A 21722-nucleotide genomic window follows, 5' to 3' on the forward strand; every position below is an offset into this window, starting at 1 on the left:
TCGCCCCTAATAGACCGCCGGCCCCTCCATCTCATCATGGCGAACGATGTCAGGCGGACTGAGGCTGGAACCTCTTCTCTCGCGCCGCGAGGGAGGACGAGAAGGAGAACGACGGTGATGATCTTCCTAAGATCCGCCTCTCCCTCCATCGCCTCGAGGTGCATAGGGGTTCCCGCTTTGGTCAGGGACAGGTTGCTGCTGCCCGCCGCCTCCTCCTCCGGCGTTCGGGACCCGAGGCGAAGGCATGCTGTACTGCGGCAGCCGGGGCAGTTGCGGCATCATGCCCGACTGCTGCATGTTGGCGTACATGGCGAATTGCGGGTTCTGCTCCATCATCTTGAACATGCGCTCTTGTCGCTCTTCTTCTTTTTGGCGTTCGAGTTGTTGCTGTTTCTTGCGGCGCTCGCGCTTTCGCTTTTCGATTTCGTGGATTTCGCGTCTGTTGATCGGGTGTTAGTAACAAAGGACAGAAATCATATGTGAGGCAGCGCCACATACCTGTGCTCGTTCATCTCCTTCCATTCCGAGAAAGCACCCTTGATACCCAGCGCCGCAATACCCACGGCTGCAGCATCCTGCACCCAAGCCTTTGTTTGCTTCTTGCGAGCCTCCTGAGGAGACATTTCGCCCTCCGCAACCAGTCGATGTCGTTTCTCGTGTGCCGCCATGCTGGAATAGACTCCGTGAACCGCGTGAATGGTAGCAACGGTGGCCAGTCCAGCCGTGAGCAGCTCCTTCCCCTTCATATGCTTGCGTTTGTTCTCCATGTCGGTAGTACTACTACTCTCACTCTCATTGCCAGATCCCTTCTTCTCACCACCTTGCGCGGCGGCAGCAGCATCTCCACCCTTGGCCACCGCACCAGCTCCCCCGCCACCACCGCCGCCATTGCCGTTATTTTGCGCATTACCCTGGTTGTTGCCATTCTCAATACCGCGAGACCCGACTTCTCGACTCTGACCTTGGCCTCGATTCTGACCTTGGCCTCCGCCCATACTCCGAGCGCCCGTATCTGAAGCTGGTGAGCGACGTTTATTGCGACGGCGGTTGCGAGAAGGAACATACGAATCTGCGGAGGAGTCCCTAGACGGTGAGCCTCTGTTGCGGGATTTCGAGCGTACCCGATCATAGACCGCCTTGCCGGCCACTGCTAGAGCTCCACCGGCGGCCAGTGGTTTCCAGGCGCCATAGCTTCCACCGGCTGCTCCGGCGTCGCTGCGAGGACGAGACTGCGAGCGGCCACGGAAGCGGTCGATGATGCTGCGGCTGCGTGAGCGAGGGTAGCTTTCTGGAGAGATGCTACGACCGCGGCTGAGGTCACGAGCACGAGACTTGGAGCGGGGACCATTGGCGAGGCGATTGGCGGCAAGACCGCCGATGACTGCTTCAGCAAGATGACGTTTGGTCTTCTCATTGGGGTTGCGGTCAAGAATGCCGTCAATGCCACCAGCTCCCAAAGCAGCAGTGGCAATGCGTTTGCCCTTTTCGCCGTTCCATGGACCAGGTTCTTTGCGGTTGCGGAAGGCCTCGATAGCACCAGCGATGAGAGCAGCTTGAGCAGCTTGCGCCCACTTCTTCTCCCTGTTGTGCTTGTCGTCGAGGCTTCGGGGGCGAGAGGTGCGGGAAGCATCGCGGGAGCGAGCGCGGCCGGAGCGTACACTGCGGTCATCGCCTTGGTCTTTGTTCTTCTTCTTGCCAGCCAGAGCGCCGGCAATGCCGCCAAGGCCAAGACCACCGAGCACGTCTTCCAGGCCAGACTTGCGTCGCTCACCGGGCCCACTTCGTGTGCTACGTGGAGGAGAGTTGGAGTAATCAGAGTCGTAGTCACGATCATGACGACGCCTGGTGCCAGCACGAGAGCGAGAGTATGAGGTGTAACGCTCGTCTTCGGAAGAATAGTCATCGGAGTTGTACCCTCTGCCCGCGCTCTTGGAACGGCGATCGTAGTCGCTCTTCTCCGACCTGTACGTTGAGCGGCGATAGTTGCGATCACGTCCACCTGGGGGAGGAAAGTCGCGTGGAATGTCTTCGGTGCTGTCTTCCCGCGTGCGGTAGACTAGGTCACTGGAGCCACGAAGGCCGGGACCGGGGCCCTTGCCGCGCTCGATGTATGTCTCTTCCCGCACAAAGTCCGGCTCGTTTGGTCCACGTCCAGGACGGGTCTGCACGTTGCGGTAGCGCCGCGGCTCGTCGTCGTCGTAGCCATACTGCGACATGGCGACGGTATTGCGAGTCGGTCAGTCGACGGTCAGGCGGTGAGGAGGTTGGGGTGGGCGGAAGCAAAGCACAAGAGATGCCGGGGAGCAGATGAGTGGATTAGGTGGGCATTGATGAGAGGTGAGGTGAAGTGTGTTGAGGATGTCGTAGGTGGGAGCTGTTGAAGTGAAAAATAGCAGGTTCTCCCGGACCCAGTGATCTCAGGCGGAAGGCTCGCAGACTTGGCGAAAGCTTGTCGGTGTGGCTGTGAGGCGCGAACTGCCACCGCCACTTGGCGAGTTTGGGATATTTCGTGCCAGAAGCGGACAGCAGTGGGCAGTGCAGTCGAGGTTGTTCAGCTGAGAAGTGGCTGCGTGCGTTGTGGTTGTCGCACGTGTGGAAAGTCGAAGTTGGAAGGGGAGTTGCGGAGATATTCTGAGACAAGCTCGAGGCAGACGTGTGGCAGGAAATGTGGGCCCGAGGTGCTGGCTGTGACGCAAGCGCGCGCCTCCAGCGATACCAGCCACACGCTACTCTTGCCCAACTCCACCCTGCAACCCCTGCAGCTCGCAATGGAAGAGTGTTTGCGTGCGACGAGATACTGGATTGAGTGAATGTGCACGAGAAGATGTAGAAACCTCAGTACCGGCCCAGATATTGCTCGAATCGGGCTGGGCTGTTTTAGACGCTCCCGTAGGCTAGGGAAGTATCGTCCTGCCGCTCCTTCCACTCTTGGTACGGGATCAGTTCCACAAAAGTTAAACCTCACCTCGTATCTCATCATACGGTAGCCGAGGATGCTATCAACAACGCCGTCTTCCCCGTAGTCCTTAACACTTTTTCATCCACCTTTGTGCCCAGATGCCCAGCATGGCAGCACCGGACTCCAAACCCATCAAATTCACCCACCAATACTCCTCAGAGTCCGAATTGAACACGGTCGATATTTGCCTCCCACGGAGTCCATCACGGGACAATGGGAAACGATACTGGGTAGTCTTCATCCACGGCGGCGCCTGGCTGGATCCCGACACAGACTCCAGCTCCTTCGCCGTCACACAAGACCATCTTCTGGCCGGGCGCCACCGCGATTTAATCGAAGGATATGCCTCTATTAATTACCGACTCTCTCCTTTCCCCTCGCACCCCACCAACCCCTCTCACCCGGCCGATCCCGCGCGCAATGCAAAACACCCAGACCACATCACCGATGTCCTCCGCGCCGTCTTGTACCTGCAGGAAACCTACCACTTCGGGGATCGTTACATTCTCGCCGGCCACTCGGCGGGCGCAACGCTGTCCTTCCAACTCGCCATGAAGCGCTATTGGGGCCAGCAGTACGAACCCACCTACGCGCTCGAGCTCAACGTCGTGCCTCCCATCGCCATTGCGGGGCTCGCAGGCATCTACGATCTCCACGCTCTGGTGCGCAATCATGCAGACAAGCCTGAATACCACGACTTCATCGCCGGTGCTTTCGGTCCTCCTGCGGAGTGGGACAAGGCGAGTCCCAGTCATGGTGCGTACGCTTCGAGCTGGAAGGAGGGACAATTGGCGGTCATTGCGCATTCGGCGGGCGATACGCTGTTGGAGGAGGAGCAAGCGCAGATTCAACTGGACACTTTGCGGAAGTCAGGGTGGAGCGAGGGTAGGGCATTGCACGACCTGGAACTGCATGGCGATCATGACGAAATGTGGAAAGGTTCGGAGGCCGCGCGGGCGATTGATTTTACGATTCAACAACTCGTAAGTAGATAGTCAGTTGAGGTCCATCAGTGAGCAACCAAGACGAGCGGGGCTCATGCCGGCGCGCCGTAAAGCAATGCTCTTAGACAGCTACACGGAAACGCGTCAAAGACGCGAAGCAAACCCGGAGAGTCGCTCCTTCCTCTTTCGCACCTGCCTCAGCATTCGGAACAGCATCATGTGGCGGCAATTTCATTTAACGGGCCGCACGCGTCAAAACCCAGCACACAGCGCTTGTCCCCTCTCACAAAGATCAAAACAACATTTCGTCGGTTTGCGTTTTGCACTTCCCACTCCTTGTCAAGCAAGCTCTTCCGCAACATCATCCTCCCTTGTCATCGGCATCACACTGCGGCCCATCATGTCGCTCTCAGGTGGACTCAATGAGAAGCGCGACATCCTGGCGAATGTAGCCGCTCGCTTGAGAAATCAGGTGGCTTCAACATCAACTCGCAGGTGAGTGCAATTGCCATCACATGTGTAGCAGCTGGAGGCCATCGAGAGGCCGCTTGATTCATGTTACTTACCAAAACAGCCCCAAGAAGGAGAACCACCGCCCCTCACCTCACCGCTCGCCTCGTGGGTCGATGTCATCCAGCAGATCTTCAGCACGCGGAACATCCTCAGTGCGTGGAGATGATGATGTGAAGATGACCGACATCGCCGCGGGACCATCGCTCTTCGGCACCGCCGATCAGCTTCTGGTAAGCTCATTTGCCAACATTGTTCTCATCGTACTGACTCTTTCTACAGGCTGCCAAACAATTCTTAGCTACAGCCACTTCAGGCGGGCAGAGGTCGCGTCCCCTTCGTAGCGGTCGTCATCGTTTGTTGACGCATCATGCCAGCCAATCCTCCTTGCAAAGCTCCAGCAGCTCGGTGCACACGACGAAATCTACACCAGCAGTCACGCAGCACGCTCCCTTCCAGCCGCAGCGTCCTCTTCCTCCTTTCGGATCTCCTTTGAGCAGCAAGTCTGTCAACGTGGCTACGCCATCAACTCGTCCTTCGGTGCAGCTCGCGACCAACCGTCCCCCTCCGATTCCCAGCTGGGACGCGTTCGCCAAACAGCCAGTACCTTCGGCCACTGTGAAGACAGGCAATGGTGCTGCGACAGTGCAGACTCAGACGACGAATCGCACCCACGCACACCCGGAAACCCTGGCTGTGACCAAGGAGCAGGATGTCGACGCGACCATGGAGCAGGATGTCGACGCTCGTTCCGCCTTCGCCAACCATGCAAAGTCGTTGCGGAATGGTACAGAGGGATCCAAAATGCCGCCTCATCTCAAATACCAGGCCGCGGCAGCAGGGATTCCGCAGAGAAAGACGCCTGTGCCTGCAGCGGCTGGCGGGGTTTTGTCCAATTTGAACAACGTGCATGTCGGGACTGCGGCGAGTCAAATGTCCCCTTCACCTGCCAAAAGTGTCGCTGCCCCGAAAGTGGCCGATGTGGTGCCCACCTCTCCCAGCAAGAAGAGGAAGACCGAGTCGCTGGATGCGGTCGAGAAGCAGGTCGCCATCAACAGCACTAGCACTACCGCCGTCGCCGCCGCCGCTTCCTCGTACGGAGGGTCGAAGACCAATGGCGAAATGAATGACACCAATGGCATCATTGCAGCAGTCCAACTGGAGCTGTCCGCCGTCACCAAACGCTTGACGACGTTGGAGCTCGAATTCCAGAAGCAGGTCGAGACATTGATGCAAGCGGAGGAGCGTCGCGTGTTCCTTGGAACGAGCAGTGCGAAGGCACCATTCGGGCTGGAAGTGAAGCTCTGTAAGTCTTGAATGCATTTCATCCAACATACGGAAAGCTGATCATGCAATATAGCAAACGGCAGCACCTGCGTCGTCCAAGCTCACCAGGAGCTCAAAGTGGCCGATCTGGTGCGTCGCATTCGATGCAAGGCCAACCTCTCTCATGAGGTGACGAAGAACCCCACGATCATTGTCAACGGTCAGGAAGTCGGACACGGCATGATGCTGGGTGAGGTTGGAGTGGGATCAGACAAGCAGGTGAGTGTCGACTTCCGCTTCAGCGGATGAGAGACATTGGGTGAGGCAGAATGGCAGATCACCGTGGACTGGGTGACACGTGGGGATTTTAAGGCGTGGAAATCATGCTGAGTGCAATGGAAGATTCATCTGACGTGAGTCTTCAGGGAGAGACTTGTTTGATGGAAGATACTTGCTTTTGATGGAGGCACTGCACTTTGGCAGATGCAATTCTCCGTACTGCGGTACATCGTCCGTAGATAGCCAATGGAAAATGACAGGAAAAAGAATTCTCACAATGTCTTTACGAAGAGCATCGCATATGCTGTTCGATAGATGTCGTCTCACGGCTCCGTCCGGCTCGGCCCGCTGACATTTCGGGTGACGCTTGCAGTTGCTCATATGTCTCGAGGTTGAGCTTCTTCACTTCAGCACACGACCAACGCCTCCATCCTCTCATGATCCACAAAATGCCGGCCGTGCCATCGGCGGCAGTCGAAGCAGGAATGTCAGCCCTCTCCTCGTCCGCACGATCCATCCCCCGAAGATCCATCGCAGCGCTGCACAACTCCCGCTATCCCCTCCTCTACACCACCCAACGAGCCACCTTCTCATCCTCCCCTCATCATGCCCTCCCAGGCCCCGGCGAGAGCATGTTCCGCTCCTCATCCTCCCTCGGCGGCGCCCCAAGCACCTACTTCCAGCGCTCCAGCCTCCCCGCAAACACGATTGTGAAATTCGTCCCGCAGCAAACGGCCTGGATCGTCGAGCGCATGGGCCGCTTCAACCGCATTCTGAATCCCGGTCTCGCTATCCTAGTCCCCGTCATCGACCGGATAGCGTACGTCAAAAGCCTGAAAGAGAATGCCATGGAGATACCGTCGCAGAGCGCCATTACTGCCGACAACGTCACGCTCGAATTGGATGGCGTGCTCTACACTCGTGTCTTTGATGCTTTCAAAGCCAGCTACGGCGTCGAAGATGCAGACTACGCCATTTCGCAGCTTGCGCAAACAACTATGCGCTCGGAGATTGGGCAGCTGACGCTCGACCATGTGCTGAAGGAGCGCGCGGCGCTGAACACCAATATCACGCAGGCGATCAATGAGGCTGCGGCCGACTGGGGGATTCGATGTCTGCGGTACGAAATCAGAGATATCCATGCCCCCGGCCCGGTGGTGGAGGCGATGCATAGACAAGTCACAGCGGAGCGGAGTAAGCGCGCGGAAATTCTGGAATCCGAGGGACAGAGGCAGAGCGCAATCAACATCGCAGAGGGAAGGAAGCAATCCGTCATCCTGGCTTCCGAAGCCATCAAAGCGGAGCAAATCAATTCCGCGTCAGGCGAGGCGGAGGCAATCATGTTGAAAGCGCGCGCCACGGCGACCGGCATCGATGCCGTCGCCCGCTCGATCTCCGAGGGCAAGCAGGCTGCTCAAGGCGCCGTGTCTCTCTCCGTCGCGGAGAAGTACGTCGAGGCTTTCGGCAAGCTGGCCAAGGAGGGCACGTCGGTTGTCGTGCCGGGCAATGTGGGCGATATTGGCGGTATGATTGCCACGGCGCTGTCGGTGTATGGGAATGTGAGTAAGTCGCAGGCGCAGACGATGGGGCAGAAGATTATTACGGATGGACAGGGGCAGAATCAGGGGCCGCAGAGTGCGGCGATTGAGGCTGTAGCCGGAGGGCAGGATGGCGCGGTGGATTCAAAGGAGCAGATTGCGAAGAGTGTGTTGGAGAGCTTTGATCGGACGAAAGCGAGGCATTGAGCGGATGGAATTGCGTATGGCGCTGTGGCGTGGATGAATCCAACTCTGTTCCATCAGGCTAAGAGTAACGGCCTATTGTAAATACTACCCTCTACTGCTCGCCCTCCTTCCCCTTCTTCTCCTCCTCCTCCAGCATTCCCCTCCTCCCCTCAACCGTAAACCACAAATTCCTCCCCGCACTCTCCAGCGCACTCGTAACACCCGCCCCAACCCCAGCCAACATCGCCACAAGCTGCCCCCTCAGTCCCTCCATCCCGCCCTGAATGCCCCCAACCCACCTCGCACCATCCATATCAAACACCTTCCCCTCCACCCTCGCAGCCAACAGCATCAACTTCTGCACCCCACTCTGCACCGCCGGCTCATGGTACCCGGGATTCTCTCTCCGCTTCGGCGCAGGGAATTCCTTTGAGGGCGCGAGGATGGAGATGGCGGCTTTGAGGTGCTGCGGCGAGACGGTGGGGAGGTGCAAGATGGCGAGCGGGCCGATGAGGATGGTTTCCAGCCCGTGCTTCGTTTTGCGGTGTTTGCGCTCCGAGTAGCGCCAGGCGCGATGGGAGAGGCCGTGAGTGAGCATCGCCTCTTCACTAGCGGGAGTATCTTCTTTCTGCAGGCTTTCGAATTTCGGGTCCCAGAATTCCACGACTCGGAGTGCCGATGCGAAAATCCCCGTCTCCACGGCTGTAATCTTCGTCTGCTTCCCGATGTACTCTTCATTCCCCTGCTTCGCGAGATCCTCGTCTACTTTTCGCAGCGCAATCGCCAGCTCTCTGCGCACGGCCATCCATTCTGTGGCTTTGAGGTTGTTGTGCTGGAAGATGACGAGCAGCGGGTTGGAGCGCAGGAGAGATTGGTATTGGCGGTGGATTTGGGATTTGCGGAACTCGGGGGGTTTGTGGGAGGGCGGTTGGGTGCGGGGGTGGCGGGCGATGGGGGGTGCGAGGTTGGTGATGGGTTGGGGGGTGGGTGGTGTGGGTGCGGGTGTTGTTGCTGCTGCGAGGGAGGCGTGGCGGCAGTGTTGGCAGATGTAGGGTGAAGATTGGATTGATTGTGGGCGGATGGAGCGAGTTGAAGGGAGGCGGATGCGTGGAGGCATTGTGCGAGGATGTCAATGGACTGAAACGATAGGAATGCAGCGCTTTCGGTGATGAAGGTCAAGGGGATAGAATTCCTCAAAACCGTGAAAGGCTACGCCGTGCGTATACGTGAGCATGGAGGCGAATTCGTGGTACCTCAACTGCAATCCAAATCACAGGACGAATGCGCTCCTTCTCGCGTCTCTCTCACCCCACCTCTCATCGCCTACATGTACTGTGTGCCTCACCTTTGCTTCTCATCCTCTTCTTCTCTCGTGCCAGCCGTTTTTGCTGGCTTGCTGCACTCGAAAGCACCATCTGCAGGGTTCCACGCTCTAGATTGTGGTGGTGAGTTGGCATCAGCGAATCGTAACACGAGCCGTTGAAATTGCTCCGCGGAGCAGCCCAAGATTAGGCGCGGCGGCGAACTCAAAGTACCTCCTTGCAGGTGGCGCCCGCATTGATTCTTCCTCTTTCTGGAACGGAGGTTTCCCGTCGGTCTTACTCTCATTTCCCGGGGCGTTTCCATGAAGGCGAAAAGTGCGGCTACATATTCGCCTCGCTCCCTCTCTCAGGCGCGCCGGACTTGGTAGGTCGTTTCTCTCTCCCAATACTTTCTACTACGCCGCATCTCTGCCCCTTGTCTGCACACTCTGCCTCGTGTTGAGGAGACCGAAATCATGCACGTCAACACCCTCGCGCTCCTTACGAGCATTGCCCTCGCTCGCTTTGCCCTCGCAGCCGGGGGCCACGACGGGGATCGAAACTCGCCTTACCACACTTCCTGTTCTACGCAATGGGGCTGGTCCGGCCATGAGTGGAAGACGCATTGGACTACTTCTTACACCCCATGCACCACGACGAAAACGATCACAAGCCTTGTCACGTCAAATCTGTCGACCTCGACTTCGACGGTGACCGTCCCAACCAGTTCCGGGTATGTTGCATAAATGCAGTCGGCTTGTCCGCACCGATACTGATACTCAGCCGGCAAACAGCTTCCAACCCGTGCAGTCGACGCTTCCGCAAGGCTCGTATTCAGGCTCCGGAGGCTCAGATCCCGTGTCTAAACGCGATGTTGGTGGCGAAGGAAGCAGCCGTCATGTAGCGGGCAGGAGTGAAAACACGCACATTACCGGTGTGTGGTGCACGCAGTGGAGACCAGGAAAATGCATGCAGACCACCAAAACTGTCCACTCTACAACCGTGGTGTCGCCGGTCTCGACAACGACAGTCTATGCGGCTTGTGCATCTAACAACTTGGCGGACGCTTTCGGTGGCGCTCCCATTACCGCCATATTTCCCAATGGCGGTGCATCGGACACCGAGAACACGATTGAGGCCGACTCCGCATACGACTGTAAGCTACCCATTCCCAAAAGCCTTGCGGCAGCTCTAATTACCATGGTACAGGCTGTGTCCTCGCCATAACGACCCCCAATTCGGCCTTCTTCCAATACACCCCAGCAGCGGCCGGAGCGGCAGGCTCTTGCGGTGTTTACGTCCTCGACGCGAGCACTACGTGCGCTGGCCAGGATACGTCCCTTTATGATGTTGTCTCTGACCCTGGTGACGCTCAGATCACTGTTGGCAACTCGTATTGCGGAAATATACAATAGTATATCTGGCGGGTGTATGATCTTGCCTTGTTCGCTGTTGCGGCAACTCAACGCGACACCGGATCGCTCTCCGAATGACCAGGGGGAATGCGGATTGCAAAGAGCGCATCCTTGCTCGGTCGTGCGTAGAATGCAATTTTTGTCAGGCGCGTCTCCAATATGCATGCTATTTCATCCGCTCACATACCGTTGCGCGCTAGCTATGCTACCTGTTCGTGCTCTTTGCCACTTTGCTATGTCAGAATTCCCTCGATAGGATCGCGGCACTGAAGCCTCCTCCTCATCACACCCGCATAAAGAGCTCCTACCGGGCTTCCCCGGGCGAAGGGCGAGTGGCACTTTCCGATCAGCAGCTGTCAAGCATCGTATCTTACATCTGCAGCTTGGCCTGCATTAGAGGCCCGATTGTCTGGGCTACGAGAGGATTGTCAGCAGTCTTTCGTCGAGAGCTGTGGTTGGATCTGGACCGCTCTATGCATCACTAGAAGCTTTTAGACTTCCTGGGGCAGCAGCGTTGCTTTCTGTTTCGGGGCAAACTTAATTTCCACCATCAACGACATGCCTCCGCGGGTCGCGCCGGGCATCAGCATCTGGTCTATCGACTGACGCCCACGGGCACTAGCATCATGCGGCATGTATTGGAAGTGCTATACTGTTAGCTGAGATCCAAATGGGCTTTCTCATCGTTCCGCCCCGGGGTAATATAAACCATTTCCACCCCATCTCCTTTCCCCTACCCACATAATCCACCTCGCCTGTTACCGTCAACCCCTCAATCTCGCAATCATGCAATTCTTGCATCTCGCTCTCCTCACCTCCCTCTCCATTTTCGCCCAAGCTGCGCCCGACTGGGGCGAACCTCCCTCGAGAACTAGCTGTACGACCGAGTATGGCAAGTCTCGCCTCCCGTGGCATACTCACTGGTCTACCTACTGGGAGCCCTGCACTACGACTCGCACGTCAACGAGAGTTGTCATTGCTTCGCCCTCTACGATTACGCACACCACAATCGTGACTGAGCAGGGGCCCCCCACAACCATCACTCAAAGCGTAACGGTGACACAGATATCCGGGACGATTGTGACCGCTAGCACCACATACACTTCTACATCTACTGTGCCGGCTTCCGCTGGGTAAGTCTTGAGCGTATGGTCGGCTGATATCAAGACTAACACGACCAGCTTCGTTCCTGTCCAGTCGAGTCTGCCGGGTTCAACCTACTCTGGCTCAGGCGGTGCAGATCCCGTGGCCAAACGTGACACTCTTGATCATTCGAATCTCGATGCGCAAAAGTATGTTGTGGGCGTAGAGTGCCACGTGTGGAAGCCGGGGCATTGCGTGCAGACGGTTACGACTGTTACATCTACTAAGCAAGCCTCTCCGACTACGATCACCGTGACACAACATCTGCAAACCACTGGAACGACAACTCTCACATCTACCACCACAACAATATCCACGTCGATCGTCACGAACACCCCAACTATCGTTTCGACGGTATACGCCGCATGCGCAACTAACAACCTGGCCGATTATTACGGTACATATCCCATCGCCGGCGCGTCATTTGTTAGCACATCCGGAGCAGACGCAGGTTCCGCATACGACTGTGAGTGCCATACCATACCATACCAGAATGATCGCCCTCCCGTTCTCGAATCCCCACACGTACAAATCGAGACTGAACGTCGACTAATCGCAGACTTTCAGGCTGTGTCCTTGCCCTCCAAACGCCGAACACACAAGTCTTTGTGTTTCAGTCTGCAGGTGACGGACTCCCAAGTACTTGTCAGCTCTTGAGCAACCCTTCAGTTGTGTGCGATGGCCAGACCTCAGGCTCGTATATTGCATGGTCTGCGGGCACAAGTCTACCCTTGGCCGCTGTTGGCAACGCGTACTGCGGAGAAGTCACCTCCTTCAGCATTGTCGGTTGAACAGCTGTCATCAAAAAGGGATTTTGCGCAGACGTATGTTGTCGATCATTGACGCGCCGATTCCTTTCCATTTCTTGGCCAAGTGGCAAAGCTAAGCTCCCACCAACATGTCCAGCAAGCTGATCAACCAGTGCATCGAGGACGGCGTTCCATAGCTCATCCCAGACATGAAGGATCTTGCCGTCTCCACGGTGCGTGCCTCGGTCGCAACCAGGAGGGGCCACGAGCCCGAAGCAGAGTCGAAATCGACCAGCGGAGCCTCACTTGCATCCGGTGAATGCTCGTAGGCCAAGGCTTCTCGAGGGTCGGCACAGAGTCGCGATAGTGGTATACACGTATCTTCAATGATCTTGCAAGGTTGCAGAGGGCAGACTCCACAGTGTGCTGGCCGAGCTGACTCCCGGGCAAGGGTGTAGTTCTTCGCGCCGAGTGAAAGTGACAGATTTCTATTGACTGCTGGATTGTCAGCACTTGCTGCAGAGATGTCCAGCTGAATGGATTTCGAGGGCGCGGATAGCGAGGTTTCTGTGATTCTACGCGACATTGGGGATGAAGCTTTGGAAGAGGATATGTGGTCTCGGTCTGGATGAGATGGCCGCATATGGCACTACGTGGCTACTTGTTGGCAAGCCGTCAGGAGCATTGCTTTGAGCGGAGATATTGGACGTCTTACGATGCACCGGCATCGATAGCGAGCGGCGTGAACTCTGTCTCAGCCGCAGACGTTCCTAGAAACCAGACATCGAAAGCACCCAAGCTTTGAATGCTGTGCCCAGCAAACGGCGAAGTACAGGACATGGGACAGCTTCCATCACCAGCAGGCGTAATGACGCATGTCATCAGTTTGTCTCCGGCATTAGTTATGTCGGTCTGGTCCCAGAAGGTTACAGGCTCTGGGTCTTCGACGCCACTCTGGGAACCGATAAACCCTGGCGTGCCGGTATCTAACGTGATGGATCCTTCGCTGTTGAGACTGAAAACGCCCGCTCCGTCGTCCGTGGGTAGCGTGAATTGGATTTGCGAGGCCGGGTCGGGTACGTCAATAAGCCCGTACGCTAAGGAAAGAGTGGCGTAGAGGTAAAAACTGGAAGGGACAGTTGTGGTGGTAAAAGTGGAAGTAAAGGTAGATATCGAAGTCGTTGTCGCGGTGGTCTTGATCTATAGGTGGCAAGAAAGTCAGCAATTTGCAAGGTCCGCGTAGGGGTTGGACCAAGTCGACGTTCTGGAACGCGCCTTTCTGGTAACTGTGGTCGTGGCGATCCGTTCATGCTTGAGGGTTTTGGTAGGAGCCGTGATACCAAGACAGCTACACGCAGAGGAGATAGCCCAGGGGGCGGTGTAGCCTGCGAAACACGCAGGCTTGGGGTTGGCGGGATGGCTTCCCTCTCGCGATGGGTCACGACGAGCTTTTGCTGTTACAGTAGGGAGTCCACAAGTGGCGGTGACGGTGGTGGTGGTCGTCGTGCTGCTGGACGTCGTGACAAGGACGGTGGTTGCGGTTGCCATGACGAGGAGGGAAGAGGTACTGCTCAAATCGAAGTATCAGAACAAGGGAACGCGGTTAAGCCTCTCGTGGTTGCTTACGATGTCACGGTGGTTGTGATTGTCGAAGTTGGGTACCAAGAAGAGCAGAACCTGCTCGCCGCGCCTTGCCATCCCCCGCTCTGGACCTACTCGCCTCCGCTCCTAGTTAGGTCGTGGGTCTATCGCAAAGCCATTCTGGCCAAGGGGAGGTACGAACGGATTTATGAACATCAGCGCAGGAGGCTTGATTCCGTTTGGCATCGAACGCGCAAACAGTAGCGATGAGTGTCGCGAGGAGCACGAAGCGCATTTTGACCGCGCGGGAAGACAGATGGCACTAGATTCGTCCCAAAAATGCAAGAGACGGCAGTCACAGTCGCATCACAGATCCGGAAGGCCAGCGAGTTGGCAGCCTTTATGTAGATATCGTGCCCACTCCTGTACACGAAATCCGACGAGATTGATGGCCCTTGGTCATTGGCTCCACGGGCGAGTGGCGTGATGCATATGTAGAGCATGTATGACATTAGTGCAGCTAATGTCGCCTAATGTCGGTGTGAGTAGCGTGTTGTCGCCGAAAGCGTTAGGCTAGAAGCCAGACCAATTTCCACACAGTCTAGAACACCCTTTTTCACTGCAGACTTGTAACCCGTAACCACCTCGTCTGTGGCTGGCTGTCGCCTTGATTGATCCGAAGCTACCCTACTATTATTCTCCGTCGTACCGCGACTGCCCTCACGTCTTTTCCCCAGCAGGGCGAAAGTCACATACGTAAAGCATTGTGCTGGAAACCACGTCTCGGATGGGTAAGGTGATGCCGCGGAAATTCTTACCGAGCTGAGGCGCCACGTTCAAGCTCGCCGTGCCGTGCCGTGTTGTATCATCGTGTCTCCAGCGAGCGTCTCGACTTTTGAAGCACCACAGGTAGCTCGGCGAAGGCAAGATGAGCCGACGGGTCCTTCGGGGAACGCGCAGACAGGGCATAGGTACCACGCGGGGAACGCTGCGCATCATGAAATGTACCATTTCTCGATAATCAGAATCCATGAATGCATGGTGGACTGGGGCGCCATATTCTCCTGACTGCATCAGTTACGCATGGCCGAGTCGATCCTCCTTATCGCCACCTCCCTCACTCCCCGCAAGCACCCATCTCACCTCCTCCGCCACGATATCCGGCCGCGTGGATTGCAAATTATGCGTCCTGCCCGTCCCCGTCGCCCTTCTGACCCTCACCTCACCCTTTGTCAATTGCGTCTGAGCTGCTTGAAACTTGAATACAACTCGCTTGCAATACTCGATATATCGCTCGAGTTTCCCATGCAGCTCCTCATTGCCAAATCCATGCGCCCTCCCGTGCTGTAGCGCACACCCGAGGTCACGCGGCACGTCGCCATGAATGACGCTGATGCGGCCATTGCCCAGCGGCTGTTTAGAGAAGGAGAGGTCGATTGTCCTGCCGTCCGCATCCTCGACGGTCTTGAGCCCAAACGCAGAGTCAACGGTGGCCTGGCTTTCCTCGGCGGTGGAAGCTTCGCCTGGAATCACACCCGATTTCTCGGCCATGTCCGAATCGTGCTCAAGGTCGGCGATTTGGCTGGGAGAGAAGATGCTGTTCTGGTGTAGACCCACAACCCTTTCGTACCCATCTGCGCCGCAACACGTGCCGATCATCTCCTCGAGTTCCCGCAGGTCCGCCCTCTGTAGGTGCGGGTTGGCGTCGACAAAGACCATGCCAAGAATCTCATTGGCGCTGCGTTGCCGTAGGATTTCGCGGATCGCGAGGCCACCCCACGATTGGCCGACGAGGACGTAGGGCGGGGGAAGATTGATAGTTCCCAGTGCTGAGAATAGATCCCGCACCGCGTGCTCCATCGCGTAGGAGTCCTTGTCTGGGTTGAGCGGAGTCGAGGCGCCGTAGCCTGCTCGATCCCAGCGGAGCACACGAGCGAAAGGGGAGATGAGTTGGGCCACCATGACGTGCTCTGCGGCGACACCGCCTAGGCCTGCGGCGATGATTACGAGGGGAGTGCGTGGGTGGGCAGCTGCTGGTTCGGAACGTGGCTGGCCTGATACCATGAGGGAGAGCTGCCTGGTGCCGTTGGCGACTGGTACCAGGCCGGAATGCCAGCGGGCTGTTTGCCATGGTGAGGATTCGTTGGAAGCTGCCATGTTACGAAAATGGCAACTTTTCAAGGATTTGCTACGATGCGGGACGGAAATGTTGGGTCGCGGTTGTCGAGAGTTTCGATGTTGAAGCTTGAAATGCAGCCTTGCGAGATGTCTGATGTCTGATGAATAAGCCGTGATGAAGGGGGCTGCTTACTAAGCAGATTACCTCTTATCGATAAGAAGAATTTCCGATCACGCCGACGAGAATTTTGAAGTCGTCCGTCTCCAACTATACAAGTTGCATACCCGTAGTCTAGAAGAACCGAAAGACTCAATGAGCAAAGAGGCATGGCTAGGACGAAAGTAACCTCACGACGACCAGGAGGAACCGCCCGGAACGCAAAAATGAGCAAGCCACGAGAAACGCCAGAAGAGCTGTACGCCGCCGCTCTGCAACTAGTCGAAAGATCTGAGCCCGATGCTGCGCTGGAGAAGGCGACGAGTCTCTTCGCGCAGGTCAAGGACCGCAGTCCGTCTCAAGTACTACCGGCTGTGAACCTACTGGGGGAAATCAACGTTGAGCTCGGAGATGTCGACAAAGCTAGGGAGTGGTTCCTTCACGCCACGCGCTTGGACCCGGAGGGCAAACTACCGGAGACGGTGGGAGGGGGAGCAGAGAAGTTCCTCTGGCTGGCGCAGCTGTGTGAGGAAGGCGGACAGGAGAGTGTGAAGTGGTTTGAGAAAGGCGTGCGCGCTTTGCAGGCCGAGATTGTCGCTTTGGAAAGCGGAGACGCTCGCCCTGCCGTGATGGACGAAGAAGCGCTGCTGATCGCACGGTTGGAAAAGAAGCGCAAACTAGCCAATGCGCTCTGCGCCATCGTCGAAGTCTACATGACCGATCTCTCCTGGGAAGCAGACGCAGAAGCACGGTGCGAAAACCTGCTCACCGAAGCCATGACGGTGGAAGACGAGCCCAGCCCGGAAGTCCTGCAAACCCTCGCTTCCGTGCGACTATCGCAAGACCGAAAAGCAGACGCGCAGGCCGCGCTCACGCGCTCCATCGACGGGTGGAAGGATTTGGAGCCCGAAGACCCCGGCGTGCCGGACTTTCCGACGCGCATTTCGCTCACGCGACTACTCATGGAAGCGGAGATGGAGGAGCAGGCGATGACTGTGCTGAATCGTTTGATTCTGGAAGACGACCAGAGCGTGGAAGCTTGGTATTTGGGAGGGTGGTGCCAGCACTTGCAAGCGGAGCGGCTCAAAGAAACCACTTCGACCGGAACGGAGGGCCCTGACTCGGAGCGCGCGCAGTTAGTGGAGGATATCATGAAGGGCAGCAGGCATTGGTTGAAGACCTCGATGAAACTGTACCACCTGCTGGAGTATGAGGATGACCGGCTGTTTGATCACGCGAACGAACTTGTCACAGGCCTTGACGCGGTACTGGGTCCTGAGGAGGAAGGCGAGGATGCGGAAGGCGGAGACTACGAGGACGAATGGGACGGCATCAGCGAGGAAGAGGGTGGCGAAATTGACGAAGAGATGAAGGATGTCTGATGACAGCGCGTTGTTTCATTATCACATGCATTCGGCTCGACTTTCACGATTTTCATCGCATGGCTGTGTCGAGAGGTCACTAGGCTCATGCACGTGTCTATCGGAGTCGCCGTCAGAACCAGTCATAGTCAACATAAAGCAAGAATAAGCGTTCTCAGGCTTAATATCACCGAACCAGGCGCGCGGAACAGAGCTCCCCTGAAGCAGATGACCGGTAAGTTCAAAGCTACCGAAAGATCGTGGTGTGGGGGTTTGCAACGTCTCCTGTCCTACTGGTTCGCAGGGGTTTGTGGCGCCTGTCAAGAAGCAGCAGCAACCAGGTGTAGACAGGGATGATGTCGCAATTTGTGCGACGGGGAGAGATTCCTGCAATGCGCATCACAGACGCACAGAAGTTGATCTGCGATGACGGTGGTGAACGAAGATGAAAGCAGAGCAAGCAACATCGCCGACTTGGCGCCGCACCATCGAAACAAAGCACACGCCCGCATCCCCTCCATTCGGGGAAAAACGCTAGAGAGGGGCCAGAGAGGTGTGGTGACACAAGGCTTGCAGGCGTGCATGCATCCGGCCTAGTTGTGCATTCCGGAAAGCTGCCTGGGCAAATTTCTCGGAAGAGACCGAGATGCATGTACCTGGCTGGGTTCGGGTAGAGTTGCGAAATCGACCTTCACGCGTTCAGGTGACGAGGCTGGCCGTTGGCAGCCGTTGTGGATGGCAGCTGTCGGATCAAGCTACGACAGCAGGCCTTCTCATCTGATACTAGCATGCGTCTCAACGCTGATTGGCGAAATGAACAGATGTTGTGGGTGTTTGTTGCCGTTTCGAAAGGGGCAACACCACCAGCCAGGTTTGTGCTGCACTTCTATCGACGCCAAACCACCACCACATACACCCCTGCAGATCATGCTCACTGCAGCTGGCCGCCGAGATTTGTATGCAGGATTGTCACGCCGCGCTTGCTTGCGTCAATTCTACCCGCCTTTCCGCATCCGGCGGGCAAGGCTGGCTCGGTAGAAACGCCGCATGCGGCAGCAAGCCGGGGCCCGCGAGGAATGCGGCTGTCGGTGGGAGCGCCGGGTCTGTGCGACGGGCGATTGGCTCGCTCCCTCGCCTGTCCGCATGGGAGCGGTGGCCAGAGACAAGCTTTGGCAATTGCTTGAGTGAATCGCTTATCAGATGATAGACGGACTGACTCCACGTCCATCACCCGCGCCGCTCGCACTAGCGGCGGCCGTTTCGATGCAAGACATACGATCGTCGCGGAGCGGGCGGGCCGTAGTTTGGAGGCGTAGTGAAGAGTCCCACACGCGAAGCCCGTGGCGCGGAATCCCGATGCCAACCTCAGTGTCGGGACGAGATGGTGGAGATGACCGTGGGGTGGAAGGAGGATGGATCTCTCGAGACGCCTCATGTATATGGTGAGGATGCGCATCTCTGTCGTCTGTCGCTCGGCTCTATCGTGGCGTGCTCCTCATCAGTGCGTTGTGCCGTCAACGATTTCCGAAAGCGGCCATCCGAGACCCAGGCTCAAGATACACCTACGGATGCGGCGAAATCGATCACGGACGTCTTCAGGCAAGCGCGCACTCCTCTGCACCGTTTCTGCCCGGAACCAGTCAGCACCGGCGTGAGCGGTGGGAGCGCGCATTTGCTACAAGTAATGTCCAAGGGCCACTTACACAAAGGAATCTGGTGTGACCGCTGCTCTTCCCTTCCACTGCCCTGCTTGCCGTCCCCCGTTCGTCTTCTTTGCTCCTTTACCCGCACTTAACAAAGCCTTCGACAGACAACGACTGCACCAAAGAGTTTGCCCGGTGATCTGCTGAGGTGACGGGAAGCCTGAGTATTGTTTGTTCATCCGCGTCCAGGACAAGGAGACGGCTTCCGAGCCAGCGCGGACAAAGTGTCCTTCGCAGCGGGTAGTTGCACAAGGTACGTCTGCCATCTATCCGTCGCATCTCTTCATGCCGGCATGCGTGCCATGCAAACTCGCAGCGGCAAGCAGAGGGTGGGAATACCATGGCTTACAAAACTGCAGATCTTCCGTCAGGCATTGACGTTCGTCCGTTCAGTCTCGGCAACGTCCCGTCGGAGATAATCACTCGTCCAGCCTGATCAGAGTCAGTGATGGTCGGGATGCCTTCAAACGCTGCCCACTTCGAGGTGGACGACTATGGCCTTGGCGCCGTGGCTCAGCACAATGCTGCTGTGAGGAAACAAGAGTCGTCTCCTCGCCAGAACGATGTGAAGGGCCCGGGCATTCATGTAAGCAGGAGTTCATTCCGTGTTCGACGAAGTAGAGTGCTGACCATCCATTACCAGCATGGAACCTACCTCGACGACGATGCATTCTTGCACAACCCACCAACTCCAAGATCAACAACCGAGACTGAAGGAGTCCGTACCAGAAGCGGCCGCTCCACCAGACGTACAGACTCCCCATTCAGCACCGGCAACGCCCGCGGCTCGAAGTCTCCAGCAGCACGATCCAAGAAGGAAAAGAAGTCCAAGGTGCTCGAGAAAGCCAAGACGCCGAAGCTGACGGCACCGCTGTCCGTCCTCACGAAAGACCTTGATGCGCCCGTCAAAGACATGGACGCATGGGTCCACCGCTCAGCAGCCGTGCGACGCGAAGAGGTGGAGAAGCGACACGGCTACGTCACTCGACCCATGAACTCCTTCATGCTCTATCGCTCCGCGTACGCCGACCGCACCAAGCAGTGGGCGACGCAGAACAACCATCAAGTCGTGTCGTCCGTGGCGGGGGAGAGCTGGCCTATGGAGCCGGAAGAAGTGCGCAATCAGTTCAACGAATGGGCGAGGATCGAGCGGGCCAACCACGCTGCTGCGCATCCGGAGTACAAGTTCTCCCCGAGCAAGGCGACGAAGAAGCGCAAGAGTGAGTTCTCGGAGGATGAAGACGAAGCCAGCGATGTGGATGGTGATCCGGATGGCGAGTATCGTGCTGGCGGAAGGAGTGCACGCCAGCATCGGCAACGCGAGCCTGCTGAGGTCTTCTACCTCAACGACACCGTCGGCTTCAGTTCGAACCCGTACTACGCGCAGCAAGGATGGAACATGCCTCCGCAGCAGCATCTCGGGTACGGACACCCAGGCCACACGCTTCCATCCAACGCATCTTTCGATGCACGGAGCATGACCTTCGACCCGCAGATCAAGACCTTCGTGCACACCAACGCCCATCAGCAGTACTCGGGGTACGGCGCTTACATACCGCAAGAGACACGCATCCCCACTCCGAACTCGCAGCACGGCGCCCAGTCACTCGGAGGGTACGGACTTCCGGGCCAGATGACGACAAACGATCTTTTCGGCAGCTCGCGGACAGGGACACCAGCAATGGCGCAGCAGCAGCAATACAACCCGTACGGCCAGTCTGTCTATCAGCAGCAACAGTACCTGCCCTTCCAGAACAACGGCGGCGCCAACCCATCGCATCAACAGCAACAATACTTATACGAACATCAGCAATACCTGCAAGCCGCATCGCAGCCACAAGCAGCCATCGATCCGGGTCTGGAGGGTCATGCTCAATTCTCTGCTTCGGAGAACCACTTTGATGATGCTTTTGCGGGGCTGACGAGTGATGGGACATTCGTCAACATGCCGGAGTACTTTCCTGAGTCGATGAGTCCGAATCAGACTTTGGCACCGAGGTGGGAGCCTAGTGCGGCGGATTTGAATTGAAAGGGGTATGGGAATGGTGGGTCCAGTTCTGTGGCGGATGTGGGGAGCTCGGGATGTGTGGAATATGCTTGTGCATATTGTAAAGTGTGATTGGGAGAACCTGAGAGATACTTGGTTTAGATGAAGGAGATTTGCGAGAGATGTATTTGTTTAGATGGTGGCTTCACAGCCGACTCAGGGGGAGGGATGCGACTGAGATAGACGCTTTGTTTTTGGGTCACGTCGTTCTGTTCTTCTTCATCTTCTTCGTGCAGAATTGGTCCAAGGAGCGGAAAGAACGTGAGAAGGAGAGACATGCGTCTGCGGGTAAGCGGTTTGAACAAAGGCATTGTCTGGAGCTTGCAAGAGAGTGTGGAGATGGTGTGACGTGACACTCGGATCGGGAAGCATCGTTTTGTGATTCTTTTCGAGCAGACGGAGCCGTCCATAGAAACTGCCTTACATTGAAGACTGAATGAAGATGGACCTGTTGTTGAAGAGATG

General features: G+C 56.9%; 12 protein-coding genes across 12 annotated transcripts; 7 read left to right on the forward strand and 5 right to left on the reverse strand.

Moving 5' to 3' along the window:
- Positions 1-126: 126 nt before the first annotated feature.
- BDY17DRAFT_321641 (uncharacterized protein) lies at positions 127-2977 on the reverse strand (the record flags this gene model as incomplete). The annotated part of the gene is made up of 3 exons (XM_033736662.1): positions 127-439; positions 499-2207; positions 2966-2977. The coding sequence occupies 3 exons, from the start codon at positions 2975-2977 to the stop codon at positions 127-129; spliced, it is 2034 nt and encodes a 677-aa protein (XP_033593455.1).
- BDY17DRAFT_292304 (Alpha/Beta hydrolase protein) lies at positions 2914-4128 on the forward strand. The gene has a single exon (XM_033732795.1). The coding sequence runs from the start codon at positions 3058-3060 to the stop codon at positions 3952-3954; it is 897 nt and encodes a 298-aa protein (XP_033593456.1). The 5' UTR covers positions 2914-3057; the 3' UTR covers positions 3955-4128.
- Positions 4129-4898: 770 nt separating this feature from the next.
- BDY17DRAFT_88739 (uncharacterized protein) lies at positions 4899-6036 on the forward strand. The gene is made up of 2 exons (XM_033738802.1): positions 4899-5719; positions 5774-6036. Exons 1-2 carry the CDS (start codon positions 5140-5142, stop codon positions 5986-5988), a joined length of 795 nt encoding a protein of 264 aa, XP_033593457.1. The 5' UTR covers positions 4899-5139; the 3' UTR covers positions 5989-6036.
- A 554-nt stretch (positions 6037-6590) lies between these two features.
- BDY17DRAFT_246215 (uncharacterized protein) lies at positions 6591-7703 on the forward strand (the record flags this gene model as incomplete). The annotated part of the gene is made up of 1 exon (XM_033730710.1): positions 6591-7703. The coding sequence occupies one exon, from the start codon at positions 6591-6593 to the stop codon at positions 7701-7703; it is 1113 nt and encodes a 370-aa protein (XP_033593458.1).
- Positions 7704-7794: 91 nt separating this feature from the next.
- Positions 7795-8799, reverse strand: BDY17DRAFT_245559 (uncharacterized protein; the record flags this gene model as incomplete). The annotated part of the gene is made up of 1 exon (XM_033730642.1): positions 7795-8799. One exon carries the CDS (start codon positions 8797-8799, stop codon positions 7795-7797), a length of 1005 nt encoding a protein of 334 aa, XP_033593459.1.
- A 434-nt stretch (positions 8800-9233) lies between these two features.
- On the forward strand, positions 9234-10859 carry BDY17DRAFT_292309 (uncharacterized protein). The gene is made up of 3 exons (XM_033732796.1): positions 9234-9716; positions 9778-10139; positions 10193-10859. The coding sequence occupies exons 1-3, from the start codon at positions 9460-9462 to the stop codon at positions 10396-10398; spliced, it is 825 nt and encodes a 274-aa protein (XP_033593460.1). The 5' UTR covers positions 9234-9459; the 3' UTR covers positions 10399-10859.
- A 325-nt stretch (positions 10860-11184) lies between these two features.
- BDY17DRAFT_332177 (uncharacterized protein) lies at positions 11185-12410 on the forward strand (the record flags this gene model as incomplete). Its single annotated transcript, XM_033737893.1, has 3 exons — positions 11185-11531; positions 11580-12007; positions 12109-12410. The coding sequence occupies 3 exons, from the start codon at positions 11185-11187 to the stop codon at positions 12330-12332; spliced, it is 999 nt and encodes a 332-aa protein (XP_033593461.1). The 3' UTR covers positions 12333-12410.
- An 825-nt stretch (positions 12411-13235) lies between these two features.
- BDY17DRAFT_88800 (uncharacterized protein) lies at positions 13236-14431 on the reverse strand. The gene is made up of 4 exons (XM_033738803.1): positions 14074-14431; positions 13917-14002; positions 13552-13857; positions 13236-13490 (listed from the first exon to the last, which is right to left on the reverse strand). Exons 1-4 carry the CDS (start codon positions 14164-14166, stop codon positions 13388-13390), a joined length of 588 nt encoding a protein of 195 aa, XP_033593462.1. The 5' UTR covers positions 14167-14431; the 3' UTR covers positions 13236-13387.
- Positions 14432-14490: 59 nt separating this feature from the next.
- BDY17DRAFT_292314 (uncharacterized protein) lies at positions 14491-16112 on the reverse strand. Its single transcript, XM_033732797.1, has one exon. The coding sequence runs from the start codon at positions 16026-16028 to the stop codon at positions 14949-14951; it is 1080 nt and encodes a 359-aa protein (XP_033593463.1). The 5' UTR covers positions 16029-16112; the 3' UTR covers positions 14491-14948.
- Positions 16113-16316: 204 nt separating this feature from the next.
- BDY17DRAFT_245744 (uncharacterized protein) lies at positions 16317-17528 on the forward strand (the record flags this gene model as incomplete). Its single annotated transcript, XM_033730658.1, has 1 exon — positions 16317-17528. One exon carries the CDS (start codon positions 16317-16319, stop codon positions 17526-17528), a length of 1212 nt encoding a protein of 403 aa, XP_033593464.1.
- A 770-nt stretch (positions 17529-18298) lies between these two features.
- BDY17DRAFT_88826 (uncharacterized protein) lies at positions 18299-19349 on the reverse strand. Its single transcript, XM_033738804.1, has 2 exons — positions 19211-19349; positions 18299-19133 (listed from the first exon to the last, which is right to left on the reverse strand). Exon 2 carries the CDS (start codon positions 18961-18963, stop codon positions 18439-18441), a length of 525 nt encoding a protein of 174 aa, XP_033593465.1. The 5' UTR covers positions 18964-19133; positions 19211-19349; the 3' UTR covers positions 18299-18438.
- BDY17DRAFT_292316 (uncharacterized protein) lies at positions 19211-21722 on the forward strand. The gene is made up of 3 exons (XM_033732798.1): positions 19211-19463; positions 19570-19796; positions 19854-21722. Exons 2-3 carry the CDS (start codon positions 19659-19661, stop codon positions 21237-21239), a joined length of 1524 nt encoding a protein of 507 aa, XP_033593466.1. The 5' UTR covers positions 19211-19463; positions 19570-19658; the 3' UTR covers positions 21240-21722.

Source organism: Neohortaea acidophila, assembly GCF_010093505.1.
Source record: "Neohortaea acidophila strain CBS 113389 unplaced genomic scaffold BDY17scaffold_2, whole genome shotgun sequence".
Lineage (NCBI taxonomy): Eukaryota > Fungi > Ascomycota > Dothideomycetes > Mycosphaerellales > Teratosphaeriaceae > Neohortaea > Neohortaea acidophila.

Coding starts and splice junctions, on each gene's coding strand:
- BDY17DRAFT_292304 (XM_033732795.1), top strand. CDS start 3,058: ATGCCCAGCATGGCAGCACCGGACTCCAAACCCATCAAATTCACCCAC.
- BDY17DRAFT_88739 (XM_033738802.1), top strand. CDS start 5,140: ATGGAGCAGGATGTCGACGCTCGTTCCGCCTTCGCCAACCATGCAAAG. Junction 5,720..5,773: donor CGGGCTGGAAGTGAAGCTCT/GTAAGTCTTGAA, acceptor CATGCAATATAG/CAAACGGCAGCACCTGCGTC.
- BDY17DRAFT_292309 (XM_033732796.1), top strand. CDS start 9,460: ATGCACGTCAACACCCTCGCGCTCCTTACGAGCATTGCCCTCGCTCGC. Junction 9,717..9,777: donor ACCGTCCCAACCAGTTCCGG/GTATGTTGCATA, acceptor GCCGGCAAACAG/CTTCCAACCCGTGCAGTCGA. Junction 10,140..10,192: donor GGCCGACTCCGCATACGACT/GTAAGCTACCCA, acceptor ACCATGGTACAG/GCTGTGTCCTCGCCATAACG.
- BDY17DRAFT_88800 (XM_033738803.1), bottom strand. CDS start 14,166: ATGCGCTTCGTGCTCCTCGCGACACTCATCGCTACTGTTTGCGCGTTC. Junction 14,003..14,073: donor GCGCTGATGTTCATAAATCC/GTTCGTACCTCC, acceptor GGAGGCGAGTAG/GTCCAGAGCGGGGGATGGCA. Junction 13,491..13,551: donor AGAAAGGCGCGTTCCAGAAC/GTCGACTTGGTC, acceptor TGCCACCTATAG/ATCAAGACCACCGCGACAAC.
- BDY17DRAFT_292314 (XM_033732797.1), bottom strand. CDS start 16,028: ATGGCAGCTTCCAACGAATCCTCACCATGGCAAACAGCCCGCTGGCAT.
- BDY17DRAFT_88826 (XM_033738804.1), bottom strand. CDS start 18,963: ATGCGCATCCTCACCATATACATGAGGCGTCTCGAGAGATCCATCCTC.
- BDY17DRAFT_292316 (XM_033732798.1), top strand. CDS start 19,659: ATGGTCGGGATGCCTTCAAACGCTGCCCACTTCGAGGTGGACGACTAT. Junction 19,797..19,853: donor TGAAGGGCCCGGGCATTCAT/GTAAGCAGGAGT, acceptor ATCCATTACCAG/CATGGAACCTACCTCGACGA.